This window comes from Hyperoodon ampullatus, assembly GCF_949752795.1.
Source record: "Hyperoodon ampullatus genome assembly, chromosome: 13".
Taxonomy (NCBI): domain Eukaryota; kingdom Metazoa; phylum Chordata; class Mammalia; order Artiodactyla; family Ziphiidae; genus Hyperoodon; species Hyperoodon ampullatus.
In genome coordinates, this window is record NC_136926.1 from 27496617 (window position 1) to 27513731 (window position 17115).

General features: G+C 48.9%; 1 protein-coding gene across 2 annotated transcripts in view; it reads right to left on the minus strand.

Annotated features, from left to right (window-relative positions):
• The window catches only part of DGCR2 (DiGeorge syndrome critical region gene 2), a gene marked incomplete at its 5' end in the record, with an annotated part of 71508 nt that extends 54816 nt beyond the window's left edge, over positions 1-16692 (minus strand). For both annotated transcript variants that reach the window (XM_079718003.1, XM_079718002.1), the window contains one exon: positions 16614-16692. In XM_079718003.1, coding sequence (XP_079574129.1) covers positions 16614-16692 — 79 coding nt within the window. The remainder of the gene's footprint in view (positions 1-16613) is intronic.
• Positions 16693-17115: the final 423 nt, after the last annotated feature.

Here is a 17115-nt window from a genome sequence, read left to right on the forward strand (position 1 = left end):
CTGACTTTCAGTCTGTGTGGCTTTACATGTGAGGTGAGTTACCTTTAGGCAGCATATATACGGGGTCTTATTTTGTGCATCCACTCAGCTACTCTCTTCTCTGTCTTTTGATTGGAGTATTTAGTCCATTTATATTTAAAGTAATTATTCATATGCACCTACTTAATTGCCATTTTGTTGACTGTTTTTGAGTTGTTTTGTAGTCCTTTTTGGTTCCTTTCTTCTTCTTTTGCTCTATTCCCTTGTGATTTGATGAATCTTTCATGTTATATTTGGATTCTTTTCTCTTTTTTTGTGTATTTATTACAGGTTTTTGGTTTGTGTTTATCATGAGGTTTATATATAGATATAGATAGATACATAGATAGATAGATACAATTATTGTAAATTGCTGATCTCTTGAGTTCAAATGCATTCTAATCTTTTTTTTTTTTTTTTTTTGTGGTACGCGGGCCTCTCGCTGTTGCAGCCTCTCCAGCTGGGGAGCACAGGCTCCAGACGCACAGGCTCAGCGGCCATGGCTCACGGGCCCAGCCGCTCCACAGCATGTGGGATTCTCCCGGACCGGGGCACGAACCCGCGTCCCCTGCATCGGCAGGCGGACTCTCAACCACTGCGCCACCAGGGAAGCCCCTCTAATCTTCATTTTTACTGCCCACCCCTGCACAAAGTTTACTGGTTTGACATCATATTTTGTATCTTTTTGTTTTGTGTATCCCTTTACTTATGATGGATATAGGTGATTTTACTACTTTTGTCTTTTAACCTTCCTACTGGCTTCATACATGGTTGACTTACTACTTTTACTGTATATTTCCTATTATCAATTAGATTTTTCCTTTCATTATTTTCATATTTCTAGTTGTGGTCTTTTATTTTCCACTAGAGAAGTCCCTTTAACATTTTTTGTAAAGCTGGTTTGATGGTGCCGAACTCTTAGTTTTTGCTTGCCTGTTAACAGTTTTGTTTTTTTTTTTTTGCAGTACACAGGCCTCTCACTGTTGTGGCCTCTCCCATTGCGGAGCACAGGCTCCGGACGCGCAGGCTCAGCGGCCACGGCTCACGGGTCCGGCTGCTCCGCGGTATGCGGGATCCTCCCAGACCGGGGCACGAACCCACGTCCCCTGCATCGGCAGGCAGACGCTCAACCACCAGGCCACCAGGGAAGCCCTTGCCTGTTAACATTTTGATCTCACCATGAAATCTGATGAAAGCTTTGCTGGTTTGCAGAACTGGAGTGATAGCTATCTCACATCTTACGTAACATATATCAGCAATTTCATACAATACTCAAAACATATTCTGATGACAGCCATGGTATAGTATAGCCAGTACACCTCAAGAGAAACAACAGCAATAGCAAAATCAGATTCTTGAAAGTTCATTTTGCATGTGCCAAGCAGTGTATAAAGTGCCTTGAATACATTTTTACATTTAAATCCTTAAGACGAACCCATTAGCTCCTTCAAACAACAGAGCCTTGTGCCTCCTGGGGGCCAGGTACTGTGCTGGATGCAAGCGAGAACAGAAGAAGAAGTACAAGGTCTCTGCCCTCACAGAGCTCAAAGTCTAGTAAGGAGGCAGATCTTCCCAACCATGGAGTAGGCAAAGATTACCATAAAAGAAAAAACTGATAAATTGGACTTCTTCAAAATTCACAATTTCTTTGATCAAAAGCTCAGTAAAGATACCTAGTTCAGTGGAACAGAACACAGAGCCCAGAAATACACCCACACTAATGTGGCCAATTGATTTTTGACAAAGGTACAAAGACAATTCAATGGAGAAAGAATAATAGCTCAGTAAGTGGTAGTGAAACAACTGGAAATCCACATATCAAAAAATGAAGCTCAACTCACAGACATACAAAACAAAATTATGGTTACCAAGGGGGAAAGGGGTGGGGGGCAGGAGGGATAAATTAGGAGTTTGGGATTAACAGATACACACTACTATATATAAACTAGGTAAACAACAAGGACCTATATATAGCATAGGAAACTATATTCAGTATCTTGTAATAACCTACAATGGAAAAGAACTTGAAAAAGAATATATATGTAATATAAATACATGTATAAACATATTTCTAAATATATATATACATATATATATCTGAATCACTTTGCAGTACACCTGAAACCAGCACAACAGTGTAAATCAACTATACTTCAAAAAATAAAAAATCCCAGTGCTCTACCGCTCAAAAACAAAACAACAAAAACAAAAACCCCAGAAAAACAAACCTCAACCCATACCTTAATATTAACCCCAAACAGATCAAGGACTTAAATATAAAACCTAACACTATAAAACTTCTAGGAGAAAATATAAGAAAATCTTTGTGAACCTGCGTTAGGCAGAGTGCTTACATTCATCACCAAGAAGAAAAATTATTATAAACTGGACTTTACCAGAAGACAAGTGGTTGCCAGGTGGGACCTCAAGGCAGAGGAGGCACTGACCACAAGGTGCACAAGGGAACTACGGGGGGATAGAAGTGTGTTCCGCATCCTGAGTGTGGTGCTGGTTACATTTGTCAAAGCTCAAAGAATGATACACAGAAAGAGTGAATTTTAGTGTACTAAACAAATATGTTTTTAAAAGTACAGTTAAGCAAATGAATGGGTAAGTCACTGACAGAAAATATCTGCAACACATCTAAGAACTTTTGTATATCTGGAATACAAAAAGAACTTCTACAACTCAACAATAAACATAAATAACGAAAAGGCAAAAAACCTCATACAAGTGAGCAAAATATTTGAAGAAATACTTCTCCAAAGAAGATACATGAACAGTTAAAAAGGACATGAAAAAGGACTTCCCAGGTGGTCCAGAGGTTAAGACTCTGTGCTTCCACTGCAGGGAGCATGCATCCAACTCTTGACAGGGAAACTAAGATCCCGCACGCCGTGTGGCATGGCCAAATTTAAAAAAAAAAAAAAGGACATGAAAAAGTTCTCAACATCATCACTCACAGGGAAATGCAATTAAAAAGAACCACCTGGGCTTCCCTGGTGGCACAGTGGTTGAGGGTCCGCCTGCCGATGCAGGGGACACGGGTTCGTGCCCCGGTCCGGGAAGATCCCACATGCCATGGAGCAGCTGGGCCCGTGAGCCATGGCCACTGAGCCTGTGCGTCCGAAGCCTGTGCTCCGCAACGGGAGAGGCCACAACAGTGAGAGGCCTGTGTACCGCAAAAAGAGGAAAAAAAAGAACCACCTGATGGGACTTCCCTGGTGGCACAGTGGTTAAGAATCTGCCTGCCAACTGTTGGTGGGAATGTAAATTGATACAGCCACTATGGAGAACAGTATGGAGGTTCCTTAAAAAACTAAAAACAGAACTACCATATGATCCAGCAATCCCACTACTGGGCATATACCCTGAGAAAACCATAATTCAAAAAGAGTCATGCACCACAGTGTTCATTGCAGCACTATTTACAATAGCCAGGACACGGAAGGAACCTAGGTGTCCATCAACAGATGAATGGATAAAAAAATATGACACATGTATACAATGGAATATTACTCAGACGTAAGAAGAAACAAAACTGAGTTATTTGTAATGAGGTGGATGGCTACAGTCTGTCATACAGAGTGAAGTAAGTCAGAAAGAGAAAAACAAATACCGTACGCTAACACACATATATGGAATCTAAAAAAAAAAAAGGTACTGATGAACCTAGGGGCAGGACAGGAATAAAGACGCATACATTGAGAATGGACTTGAGGATGTGGGGGGGGAGGGTAAGCTGGGATGAAGTAAGAGAGCAGCACTGACATATATACACTACCAAATGTAAAACAGATAGCTAGTGGGAAGCAGCTACATAACACAGGGAGATCAGCTCGGTGCTTTGTGTCCACCTAGAGGGGTGCGATAGGGAGTGTGGGAGGGAGACGCAAGAGGGAGGTGATACGGGGATATATGTATACATATAGCTGATTCACTGTTATACAGCAAAAACTAACACAACATTGCAAAGCAATTATACTCCAATAAAGATGTTAAAAGAAAGAAAGGGAGAGGGAGGGTGGGAGGGAGAGGGAGAGGGAGAGGAAGGAATGAAGGAAGGAAGGAAAGAAGGAAGGAAGGAAGAAAGAAAGATAAAGAAAGAAAGAATCCCCCTGCCAGTGCAGGCGACACAGGTTTGAGCCCTGGTCCAGGAAGATCCCACATGCCACGGAGCAACTAAGCCCGTGCGCCACAACTACTGAGCCGGCGCTCTAGAGCCCACAAGCCACAACTACTGAGCCTGCGTGCCACAACTACTGAAGCCCGCGCACCTAGAGCTCATGCTCCGCGACAAGAGAAGCCACTGTAATAAGAAGCCCACGCACTGCAATGAAAAGTAGCCCCCACTCACCGCAACTAGAAAAAGCCCCCGTGCAGCAACGAAGACCCAACACAGCCAAAAATAAATAAATAAAAATAAAATTAAAAAAATAGCACAAGCACTCTGAAAAAACATCTGGCAGTTTCTTATCAAGTTAAATCTTGTTTTATTTGATAGAGTATTAGAAGCCTTAGCTAGTGCAATTAGGCAAGAAAAAGAAATAAAAGGCATCCAAATTGGAAAGGAAGAAGTAATATTATCTCTCTTCACAGCTGACGTGATCTTGTAGGTCATGTCTAAAGATTACACACACACACACACACACACACACACACACACACACACACACACACACATAGAACTAATAAACAAATTCAGCAAAGTTGATCACAAAATAAACAAATTCAGCAAAGTTGCAAAGCAAAGTTGCAACACATAAAAATTAGTTGTGCTTCTATACACTAACAATGAACAACCTGAAAAAAAAATTAAGAAAAACATCTCCATTTACAATAGCATCAAAAAAAAATTCAGCAATAAACTTAACCAAAGAGGTGAAAGACTAGTACACTAGTAAACAAACTACAAAAGATTGCTGAAATTAAAAAAGACACAAGAGGGCTTCCCTGGTGGTGCAGTGGTTGAGAGTCCACCTGCCAATGTAGGGGACATAGGTTTGTGCCCCGGTCCGGGAGGATCCCAGATGCCGCGGAGCGGCTGGGCCCGTGAGCCATGGCTGCTGAGCCTGCACGTCCAGAGCCTGTGTTCCGCAACGGGAGACCACAGCAGTGAGAGGCCCACATACCGCCAAAAAAAAAAAAAAAAAAAAAAAAAGACACAAGGGGCTTCTCTGGTGGCGCAGTGGTTAAGAATCCGCCTGCCAATGCAGGGGACACAGGTTCGAGCCACGGTCCAGGAAGATCCCACAAACTGCGGAGCAACTAAGCCCGCGAGCCACAACTACTGAGCTCACGTGCTACAACTACTGAAGCCTGAGTGCCTAGAGCCTGTGCTCTGCAACAAGAGAAGCCACTGCGATGAGAGACCCGTGCACCGCAACAAAGAGTAGCCCCCGCTCGATGCAACTAGAGAAAGCCACATGTGGCAGTGAAGACCCAATGCATCCAAAAATAAATAAATAAATAAATAAATAAAATTTATTTAAAAATATATAATAAAGAAGACACAAATACGGACTTCCCTGGTGGTCCAGTGGTTAAGACTCCATGCTTCCACTGCAGGGGGCATGGGTTCGATCCCTAGTTGGGGAAGTAAGATTCCACATGCTACGTGGTGCAGCCAAAAAAAAAAATAAAAGACAGAAATAAACAGAAAGACATCCAATATTCATGGACTGGAAGACTTAAGAGGTCAATACTGGGACTTCCCTGGTGGTGCAGTGGTTAAGAATCCGCCTGCCAATTCAGGGGACACAGGTTTGATCCCTGGTCCGGGAAGATCCCACATGCCGCAGAGCAACTAAGCCCGTGCACCACAACTACTGAGCCTGCACCCTAGAGCCCATGAGCCACAACTACTGAAGCCTGCGCGCCTAGAGCCCATGCTCCACAACAAGAGAAGCCACTGCAATGAGAAGCCCACGTGCTGCAACTAGAGAAAGCCTGCGTGCAGCAACGAAGACCCAACAGAGCCAAAAATAAATAAAATAAATAAATTTCTAAAAAAAAGAGGTCAATACTACCCAATCTACAGATTCAATACAATCCTTATCAAAATGCCAATGATTTTTTTTTGCCAAAAGATAAAAATTCATCCCAAAATTAATGTGAAAACTCAAAGGACCCTGAACAGCAAAACCAATCTTAAGAAATAAAAACAAAGCTGGAGGCCTCACAATTCCTGATTTCAAAACATAGTAAATTACAAAACTACAGTAAACAAAACAGTGACTGGCATAAACAATGACGTATAGGCCAATGGAACAGAATAGAGAGCCCTGAAACAAATCCTCACATATATGGTAAAATGATCTTTGAGGGAGTAGCAAGGTTACACAATGTGGAAAGGATAGTCTCTTCAACAAATAGTGCTGAGAAAAGTGGACACCTACATGCAAAAGAATGCAGCTGTACCCTTACCTTATACCATATAGAAAAATTAACTCACAATGATTAAAGACTTAAATATAAGACCTGAAACTATAAAACCCCTAGAAGAAAACATAGGAGAAAAGCTTCATGACATTGGATTTAGCAATGGTTTCTTGGATATGAAACCAAAAGCACAGGCAACAAAGGCAAAAGTAGATAAAGGGGACTACATCAAACTTAAAGTAACAACAAACTAAAAATGCAACCTACAAAATAAGAGAAAACATTTGCAAATCATGCATCTGATTAGGGGTTAGTAACCAGAATATATAGAAAACTCCTAGAACTCAACAGCCTAAAAACAAACAACCCAATTCAAAGACAGGCAAAAAGACTTGTTCCACTAACGTCCTTTTTCCATTCCAGGATCCAATCCAGGACACCACATTGCAGTTAGTATTACAAAGGAATTTCTTCTCTTTAAAAAAATATTTATTTATTTATTTATTTTTGGCTGCATTGGGTCTCAGCTGCGGCACGCAGGACCTTTCGCTGCCGTACACAGGCTCTTCGTTTTGGTGCGCAGGCAGTGCGCGGGCTTCTCTCTAGCTGTAGCGTGCAGGCTTAGTTGCCCCATGGCATGTGGAATCTTAGTTCCCTGACCAGGGACTGAACCGGCGTCCCCTGCATTGCAAGGCGGATTCTTAACCACTGGACCACCAGGGAAGTTCCATAAAGTAATTTCTAATATGCTCCATCAGAAGATTTTAAGGTAACCAAATAAAAAACATTCATTAATAGCATTTATTAATGCTAAAATCTAAATAATTTAATTGTAATAAATTTTACTTGGCCTTTGTCTCCAGTGATACTGACTGGTTGTCTACTCAACATACATAATTCTCTTCATACCATAAAAGCAAAACTGGAAAAAATATTTTAAGCAAATAGCAATATATACTAATGAGAGCTGACATGTTAAAACTATAAATATCTACTCCTAAAATGAGACTTTAATTTACCCAGGCAAATACTACAACCTACTGGAAAAAGAAATGTTTCCTTACCAATTACTGTGATGAAATAGAAGCTTGGTATAATAATGAGATTATAGTAAATACTTTTCTCAATATTATTTGTTTAATAAATGTGGTTTCAAATAAATACAGTTTTGAACCTAACTGTTTAACAGACACACATTAGAGAAGAGAATTAATCCAAATAGCTTTTGGACCCAGTACTTTGAGTACATACCATCCGTCTAAAGACAAAAAAAGAGCTGGGGGAAAAAAAAATTCCCAAACTCTAACTCAGTCAGTCTGCTGTTGTTAGTGGTAACAGGTATAGCACTCCTGAGATGGTTCTCTGTGCACTGTGGGAATAAGGAAATAGTAAATCTACTGATGTTGTTGGAAGCCCCAGTTCTACTGTAGAAAAAGGGTGATACCAATATGAACTCAGGGAAAGGAAGCAAGACCCTGGGATGCTGGGTTGGAACTAAAGATACAGTATGAACTTATAAACAAAGAGACTCACACGGACACACCCATACGCCCACACTACAGAGAGGGACACACGCCCCAGCTGGACCGAAAGGTCTAGCAGCAGCAAGGTCCTCTTGGCGATGAACACACCTAGCACCAAAATCTTGGTTTCTCCAAGAATACCATCTCCCACTAAAAGGAACCAGTGCTCCGTGGAAAAATGCTGGGGGCAGGAAAGATACAAGATGAGCCTGGTAATGAGGAATGTTCAACAGCGCTTGGGGCATGTCAGAAGGATACAGAAGCCAGCCTGAAGGGGTTCCCACTGCCCAAAACAACTGCAATATAATCACCAAAATGAATGACAATAATGACTATCACGCATTGAATAAGAAGAAGAATCCATGAGTCCACACCGATGTTAGAGGAAGAACAAGCTTTTTTACAGTAGACTAGTACTAAATGAAAGAGGAATAAGAGAAAACCATCATTTAGCAATCATCACAGCAATAACTGATTCAGGCAAGAATCATCAATAGATGCTTAAAACCACTGGGCCAGGGCTTCCCTGGTGGTGCAATGGTTAAGAATCAGCCTGCCAAAAAAAAAAAAAAGAATCAGCCTGCCGATGCAGGGGACATGGGTTCGAGCCCTGGTCTGGGAATATCCCACATGCCGCGGAGCAACTAAGCCCATGAGCCACAACTACTGAGCCCATGAGCCTAGAGGCTGTGCCCTGCAACAAGAGAAGCCACCACAATGAGAAGCCCACACACCACAATGAAGAGCAGCCCCCACTCGCTGCAACTAGAGAAAGCCCGCACGTAGCAACGAAGACCCAATGCAGCCAAAACAACCCACAAAAAAACCCCACACCGGGCCAGGTGATCTGTCTCCCTAACGAGTACCTGCCGACCACAAAGGGGGAAAGAAAGCCACCTTTCCAGTCGAGAAATGCAGTCAAAGCCACCTCACCACATGGCCACAGTTAACAAGGCCATTCCTGGGACAAGCTGCCAGCTGTGCCCAGGATGCATGCGCTGAAGGGGACTCAATGTCTCAGGGGATCACTCCTGCCAAAGAGGCGGCAACTGAATCTGACCACGAGGAAACAATCTGATAAACCCATAAGGAGGAATATTCCAAAAAATGGCCAGCCTGTACTTTTTAAAAAGTCCACACCACGAAAGACAAAGAAAGCTAGGGAACTGTCCCAGATTTCAGAAGATTAAATGCACATGACAATTAAATGCAGCAGATGATTCCGGGCTGGATCCTGGATTGGGGGGGAAAAAAATGTGTGGTGAATGGGACAACTGGCAAAGTGGGGATATGGCTCATGGTACTACCCCCGTGTTAGCAGTCCTAAACGTGCTTCCGGGAGAATGGCTTGTTCTCAGGAAATAGGGGAAAGGAACTTAGAAATGAAGGGTCATGTCTGTGTGTGCAGATACATTTCATCTCTGGACGTGCGCGCATGTGCGCACACACACACAAAAAGCGTGCAGATGTGGGACGAGTCAGATGTCACAATCGGTAAGTTTAAGTGAACTGTATACAGTTGGAGTTCACAGTACTATTTTTGCAACTTTTCTAGAAGCATGAAATGTTTTCAAAGTTAAAAAAGTTTTGGAGGGCCTCCCTGGTGGCGCAGTGGTTGAGAGTCCGCCTGCCGATGCAGGGGATACGGGTTCGTGCCCCGGTCTGGGAGGATCCCATATGCCGCGGAGCGGCTGGGCCCGTGAGCCATGGCTGCTGAGCCTGCGCATCCGGAGCCTGTGCTCCGCAACGGGAGAGGCCACAACAGTGAGAGGCCCGCATACCACAAAAAAAAAAAAAAAAAAAAGTTTTGGAAAAAGAATGAGGTAACCCTCTGCCTTCCTCTGAAGGAAGATACTTCGAAATCTTAATTCTTTTTGGAATTAAGGCTTCTTCATGCCAATAAAACATGCAGATCATTGGATCTTAGGATTTGGTTTCGCTTTTGCCAGTAAGGCACCTCACAAATGAGTAATTTTGTTCATGTCAAAGTTCCTCTAAATGGTCACTCTGAGTCTAAATTATCCTTGGTGAAATTATGTCATTTAGGTAAATAAGCACACGAATTAGAGTTATAGCATAAACACATGTAAAAACCAGGAGTCGACCTGGAGCTGCTGCTGATGGTTTTAGGTTGAGACAAGCCCACGATATCAGATCCTCAGCACCTGCCACCATCTCCAACCATGCAGCTCTCTAAATTGCAGCTTCGGGTTGAGGAAAAGTTGTGATAAGAGGTTGCCTGGAAGAAGGCCCCGCGGGCAAAACAAGACTGAGGAAAGTTCTTATAAAGGCTTGTCTAAAAAAAAAAAAAAAAAAAAAGAATGAAGTAAAGCTGTATGGACTTACCCACAAAGACCTCCAAAACACTGTCAAATGAAAAAGTAAAAAAAAACTTGTAAAAAAAGTATTAATCCATTTACATAAAATAATCGATGTATGAATTTTTATAAGTGTGAAAAAAACCCCGCCATCATATTTCCACTGTGCTGGGCTTTCCCACAGCTCACACACTGGTCTGGACCCACATCCTTCGCACGGATGGGGTGGAGGAGAGAATCTGAAGAACGTCTCCCTTCCGGAAGTGGCCAACAGACCCCCAGACGGCTGCTGCAGAGCCCGCCGCATCCTTTCCAGGCCCTTCCAGGCCTCCCGTCCCATCTCATATGACCATGAAGCTCTGTGGGTAACTGACCGACCCAGGGACCCTAGGAAGTCGCCAGTGACACATGAAAAGGCCTCCACGTCAGTAGACCCGGTGGCACGTGCGCAGGGGGTCCTGGAGCCTTACGTCTCCAGACCGACCCTCCGGGACGCCCTCACGGTGGCTCCTGCCCCCTGTCCAGTGCCTCGGGGAGCCCCAGGCAATCCTCCCCACAGCGACCAACTCCAAAGGAGGGTCCCCAGGGAGGAAGGCGGCTTCCCAGCAGGGCAGGGGCTCAGGGTAGACCCGGAGGCCCTTGCAGTACAGCATCCACACAGGGCTCTGCTCTCAGCCCCCGCCTGTCCGACAAGGAGCTGTCAACAGCTGAGGACACAAAGACAGACGACAAGCTGGTTGGACTGACAGCTCGCTGCCAGGGGCCCAAAAGCCAGCCTACAGCAAGGGACCAGAAGGGGCAGGGGCATGAAGGACAAGAGCCAGCCCCGGTGACTGGAGCGACGGCCACGCCAGGTGGAGAGGAGGGAGAGAAGGCAAGAGGCGAGCGTGTGCGGCCCCCACACCCACTGGCTCTCGAGCGAGGCCAGTGTAGTGCGCCAGCCTGGGAAGGGCGGGCCACGTCCTTGGGCAGAGGGCACGGCCATCGGTGGGGCAGGCTGCCCCCCAGCCCCTGGCGGCTGGTGAGCTTCTTCATTGAGGACCCACAGCGATGAGAAGCCTCACCTGCCCTCACCTCTCAGGGCAGCTCACGCCTGCAGGAACGATCCTCCCCCCAACAGCGTGAGGCCCGGGCCAGCTGGCTCTGCAGCAGGCCCCCCCGAGTCCCTGGTCCTCGCCACCCCCACCGGGGCAGCTGCGAAGCCCGCTGGCAAAGGGAGCCGTTGCTCTTTATGTCAAAATATAAACAGCCATTTGTGCATTTGTTCAATAACTGATTTCTGAGCGCCCACTCTGTGCCAGACCAGGCCCGGGAGACCCAGCATGCATGTGACAAAGAGCAAACCATGTCAGCGTGAACAATCCTGGCCCTGTCCAAAGTGCTGTGACTGTCTGGGGGGCTCTGGGTAAGCCACCCCCACCTCCGGCGGCAGCTGGACTCAGAGCTCACGAAGCATCAGGCACTGGTCACAGCCACTGCACTCCCTGCCTCGGAGTCAGGGGGCTCTCCTGAGAAATATGTCCTCATGTGCTGGCACGTCCACGCTCTCAGGGGGTCCTACACTCCCTGAATGCAATTCATGGATAATGCTCACAGCTTCTATGGAGCATTTGCTTTACATCTTTACCCTTTTTAGAACTTGATACCAATCCACTTTCACTCTCATATCTCCACGAAGTACATACGCTCTGTTATTACGTCCATGTCACAGATGAGGAAACTGAGGCAACGAGAAGGCACACAGTGGGCAGCAGAGCGGGGCCAGACCCCGGACAGTGCAGCACTAGGCTCCTTGCTCTGAAACCACCACCACGGACTCGCCTGGTGCTCCAGGGAAGCAACCCCAGACCTTGGCTTTCCTCTCTCCCAGATGGATGCCCAGGAGCCCCAGAACACTCTGGGACCCCGGGTCACCACGCTCCGACCACGGCCCACAGGCCATTCACCCTCCCCTGGACTTGCCCTGCAGAGGCCGACAGGGCCAAGCTTGGAGCGGCAGGACAAGATGTGACTTCTTTCACGAAACATCCGAGGTCAATAACCACACTGCAAGCCCACCCATCACTCTGACTGGCAAACAAACTAACGGTCCAAAATTGGGCTCTCGGGATCACACTGGCCTGCTCCGCAGCCTGGAAGGGGAAGGGGCCGCTCACCAACTCCTCAGCACCCAGACACCAAGCACAGGGACAAGGGAGCAGCCCAGCAGCAGCTGGAGGAAAAGACGTTTAGTGGGTCCCCTGCTATCTCCCAGCTCCTAAACACTGTCACTGACACACTGCACTCAGAGTCAACTACCAGGTGTTGCCCTGTGCCCAGTGCCAGGGAGGCAGAGGACAGCGTGAGCTATGGGATCCCCACCGGTGCAGGGCAGCCCAGTCAGTGCTGCTGCTCATGGGTGGGGGGAAGCCAGGCCTGAGAGGGACCAGGGAGGGCTGCGGCGACAGCAATCTGGGCCAGAGAAGCCACAGAGGTGCACACACATGTGCCAAAGTGCAGCAGCCACGCACCCCTCACTCCTGAGACCAGAACCACCAACTGAAACTCTACCCCTGACTCAGGCTCCAGGGCCAAGCAAGCTTTGGCTGCAGTGCTGCCTTTCCCCTTTGCCATGGCGACACGGTGCCCGCACACAGCAGGCAGCAGGCAGGGAGGCATCACTGCTCATCTCTGCTCTCAGCACTGGCCAGAGTGATGGGGGGGAAGGGTCATGACATCTTCCACTTACTCTCAAATGGTTCAGAAAACCACCACGTGTGCACCTGCATATATACACACGTGCACACGTACACACATGCCCTCAGGGCGGGGAGAGTGGGGGTAAGGCAGATGAGGCAATATGCTAACAGGGAGGTCTGGGCAGAGGATGCGCAGGGCTCTTTGCACTAATTTTCTCCCTGCAACTCTTCTGTAAGTATGAAACCATTCCCCAGCAAAATATTTCTTTATAAAAAAAAAAAAGAACAATTCATTAGCTAGTGAGATTGGAAAGTCTATTACGCTACTTTCCAAGTAAAAAGAATCCAAGTGTTAGGTCCAAAGCCCCATCTGTCAGCAGGACAAGCTCGGCAGTGCTGTGGGTTGGGGCTGAGCAGGGGCTCCAAACTCGGGAGGCGCCTGGCAAGCCCTGAACAGACTCCACTTTCCAGCTCCGTCTGTGAGCTTTGGCCACATCTGCTTGTGAAATATCCCCCCTCTTCCTGTTCACTAACCCATGTGCCGCTCCAGAGGCCGCAGGCGCTGGCCGGCTCACTGAGGATTTGTCAGTTCGGCACAGCCAGCAGGAGGGGTCCCGAGTGGCATAGGGGACAGAACCCTGAACTAGGAGCCAGCCCCCCACACACGCCCTTGTCTGTGCCCCAGCTCTGCTGCTCCTCTGCTGTGTGACCTCATGCACATCACTGGCCTCTCCCAGCCAGCTTCCCAGAAGCACAAGGAAGACAGCGTCCAGTCCTGCTCCCCTATCAGGCCAACCAGGTGAAAACAAGCTCTTCCAGAACTGCAGCCTCAGCTCACTCAGTGAAAGCAAGTACATGGTGGGGTCCTCCTGGATGGAGCTGTGGCCAAAACCATGGCAGGATTTCCTTTCATAACTGAAGCCAGAAAAACACGGTTTTAGAAACAGCACTTGATGCTACATTCCCTGAGAATGGGATGCAGATGGAGAAAGGTCACTGCGATGGTATCGCAGTTGGTGGCCCCCAAATGCCCCTCCATGTTTGTCACCCCTCGAAGAGGTCCCCACCCTCTTTTTCTCACCACAGCCCCAGAGTATACAACAAACACCACTGTCATTCATGATGCCTGATCACAGCAGGGACCTGAGAGGAGGGCTGGTTCTACCCCTCAGATCAGAGTATTCAGATGGAAAAAGTTCTGCACCCTCACCTGGAGAACCACTGGGTGGATCAGGGGAACGGAGGTGGCCTGGGGGTCCACAGCTGGGGTTAAGGACAGACAGGGCAGGACATAGACAGCTGGAAGGGAGAGAGCCAAGGGTGCATGATGGCGGACAGACCAGACTTCTAGGACTGAAACCTCATCCCAGCCACCTGGTGTCATGAGTTCTGTTTCATTTCCCCCATCTGTAAAATGGAGGTAGCAACAATATCTAACCCACAGGGACCACCTGAGAGCCCCTGGCATATAACGCATCCTCAATCAACCAAGATCAAACATGCATTTAAAAGACATTGTGGGGACTTCCCTGGTGGCGCAGTGGTTAAGAATCCGCCTGCCAATGCAGGGGACACAGGTTCGAGCCCTGGTCTAGGAAGATCCCACATGCCGCGGAGCAACTAAGCCCGTGCGCCACAACTACTGAGCCTGCACTCTAGAGCCCACGAGCCACAACTACTGAAGCCCGCGTGCCTAGAGCCTGTGCTCCACAACAAGAGAAGGCACCACAATGAGAAGCCCATGCACCACAATGAAGACTAGCCCTTGCTCACCGCAACTAGAGAAAGCCCGCGCACAGCAACAAACACCCAACACAGCCAAATAAATAAAAATAAATAAAAATAAAAAGACACTGTGGCGGAAGGTCAAGTTCAGCACTTTCCTGTTGCCCCACTCTGTGAAAGGCCTCACACCCTAGCCTGCATCAGGGGAGCTAAAAATGCTCCACCTGGCAGAAAGCCTCCTGGGAAGCAGGTCTGCCTGGTTCCCTCCTCACACCCCAGTGTGGGTCTAACCCAGGACTCTGAGAAAAAGCATGCAGACTAAGACCAGAAAAGCCCCCCTCCCAGGCGCCAGCCAGCAGACCCCTGCCTGGAAGGACACAGCACATACAGGTACCCAAGGAGAACATCTGACCCAGAGTGAGACCCACCTTGCTGCCCAACCAAAAGCAGGGAGCCATTTGGAGCCCCCCATGTTTTGCAGGGCAACTCAAGACACCACCAGGGGCTGCTGCAAAGTTCTGATGTGGGGAGTCATGGAATGAATAGGATAACTTTGCTCCCTCAACCAGAGCCACCCCCTGCCCCAACTCAGACCTGAGTGTGAGGCCTCCTGAAGCACACCCCTGCTTTGCAGGGGCACACGGTTAGCCACCTCTGCCACTACCTCATCTCTGCTTCCAAACCTGAAAAGCACTCCTACAAGGAGGGTATATTCTCTTCATTTGAGCATCCCTAGTGATGGGCAGGTGGGGAGCCACGCCACGACACTTTCTGAATTGCTGCTGGCCAGCTGGCAGGATATGTGGACAGATGGAAAAGGAGTTGGGGACATCAGTCACATCCATCCACCCAGGCAGGAGATGCTGGACCCGGAACCAGAGACACCCTGAGAAAGACATGTATGACGTGTGGCTTCACCCCTCAGAATCCACTGACATAATGCGCAAAATCGGGACCCAGAAGTCAGACGGGATGACTCTCACTTCTCCACAGGTATAAACATGTTTTCTAAAGGACGTAATCACAAGAGCCCACAAATCCATTGGCTCTGGTCCCCAAGAGCCCATACAGCACTATCCTCCACAAGTGCTGGCTTCCGTTCCTACCAAGGCCACCCCCAAGCAGTCACCCCACCGTCCAGAGAAGCATCGCTGGACACGCCAGCTGAGTGTGGGCCAGGGTCCTGGCTACCAAGTGGACACTGGGGAGGAGGCAGAGCACTCCATACAGATGGCAGAGGCAGCGAGAGGTGCAGCGTGCCCAGGCAGGAGCCTGACTGGGGAGCCCGCACACCGCTATGCTCCCCTGCCTGCTGTACACACCCAGGTCTTAACAGCACCCACACAAGGAGCCCTGGCCACTTCTGCCTTCATGGGCCCCTTCCTCCATTAAAAAAAAAAAAAAATCAAGAACCACACTTTTCAACCGCACCGGTATAAAAACTAATGTATTTATATGAGCAGGTTACAGTATTTCCTTCAACCTGAAAGTTTAGGGCTTTTTCCTGCTGACTGTAAAACATTTTTACAGTCCACCAAAAGCACCTTGGGTCCCCGGCCTCCTGTGCCTGACGGATAAATCGGCCCTGCATTTGGGGTCTTGATTTCTCGCTGGAGGAGGAGGTACATCAGAAACAGAGATAAGGATCGTCCAGGACTTTCTGCTGCCGCGATCCCGATTCCCCACCACAGGCTTCCTTCAGAAAACGCAAGCCCCCGGGGGCTCCAAAAGCATCTGAGGGTCACAGACCAGGAGCACCCCCGGTGCCCGGCTCAGCGGCTCCCGGGCCGAGCGACCGTGACCAGCCAGCGGCTTCCAGGTGCCCCGAGCCGCCCCCTCGGCCCCCGGCCTGACCCCCATCGCTCCCGCTCCGTCGACCGCCGAGCGCGAAGTGAGGGCCCGGCGAGGTGGGGGTCCCGGCGCCCCCGCCCCCCCGCCCCGCCCGCGCCCCCGCCCCCACCACTGCGCACCTGGCCGCAGCGGCTCGGTGACCGTGAGCACCAGCAGGAAGAGCAGCAGGAAGGCACCGCTGTCTGCCTTGGGCACCATTTATCCTCCGTTCATCGTCCCCGGGGCGGCCGCGCGACCCCGCGGGGAGGCCGGGCCGGGCCGGGCCGAGGGTCGGGCCGGGCCGGGGCCAGGCCAGGCGAGGACGCTGCGGGAGAAGGGTCAAGAGGCCGCGGGCAGTCGCGCTCTCCGAGACTCTGGTCCCGCGCAAGATGGCGGCCGTCTTGCTCGGTCCGCACCGCCCCGCCCCCGTCCGCGCCGCCCGCGCCGGCCAATGAGCGCCGGATGGGGGTGGGATCTGCGTGTTCCCCATGCGCAGTGGCCGAAAGGGGCGGGGCCCAAGGGCGGGGCGGTGGCTGAGGGGTGGGCCCTTCGGGGGCGGAACTACGAGGAGTCAAAGGTGCCATTGGCTGAGCAGAGAGGAGAGGCTCGTGGGCGGAGCCTCAGCGGTGGGGCCTCCGAAGG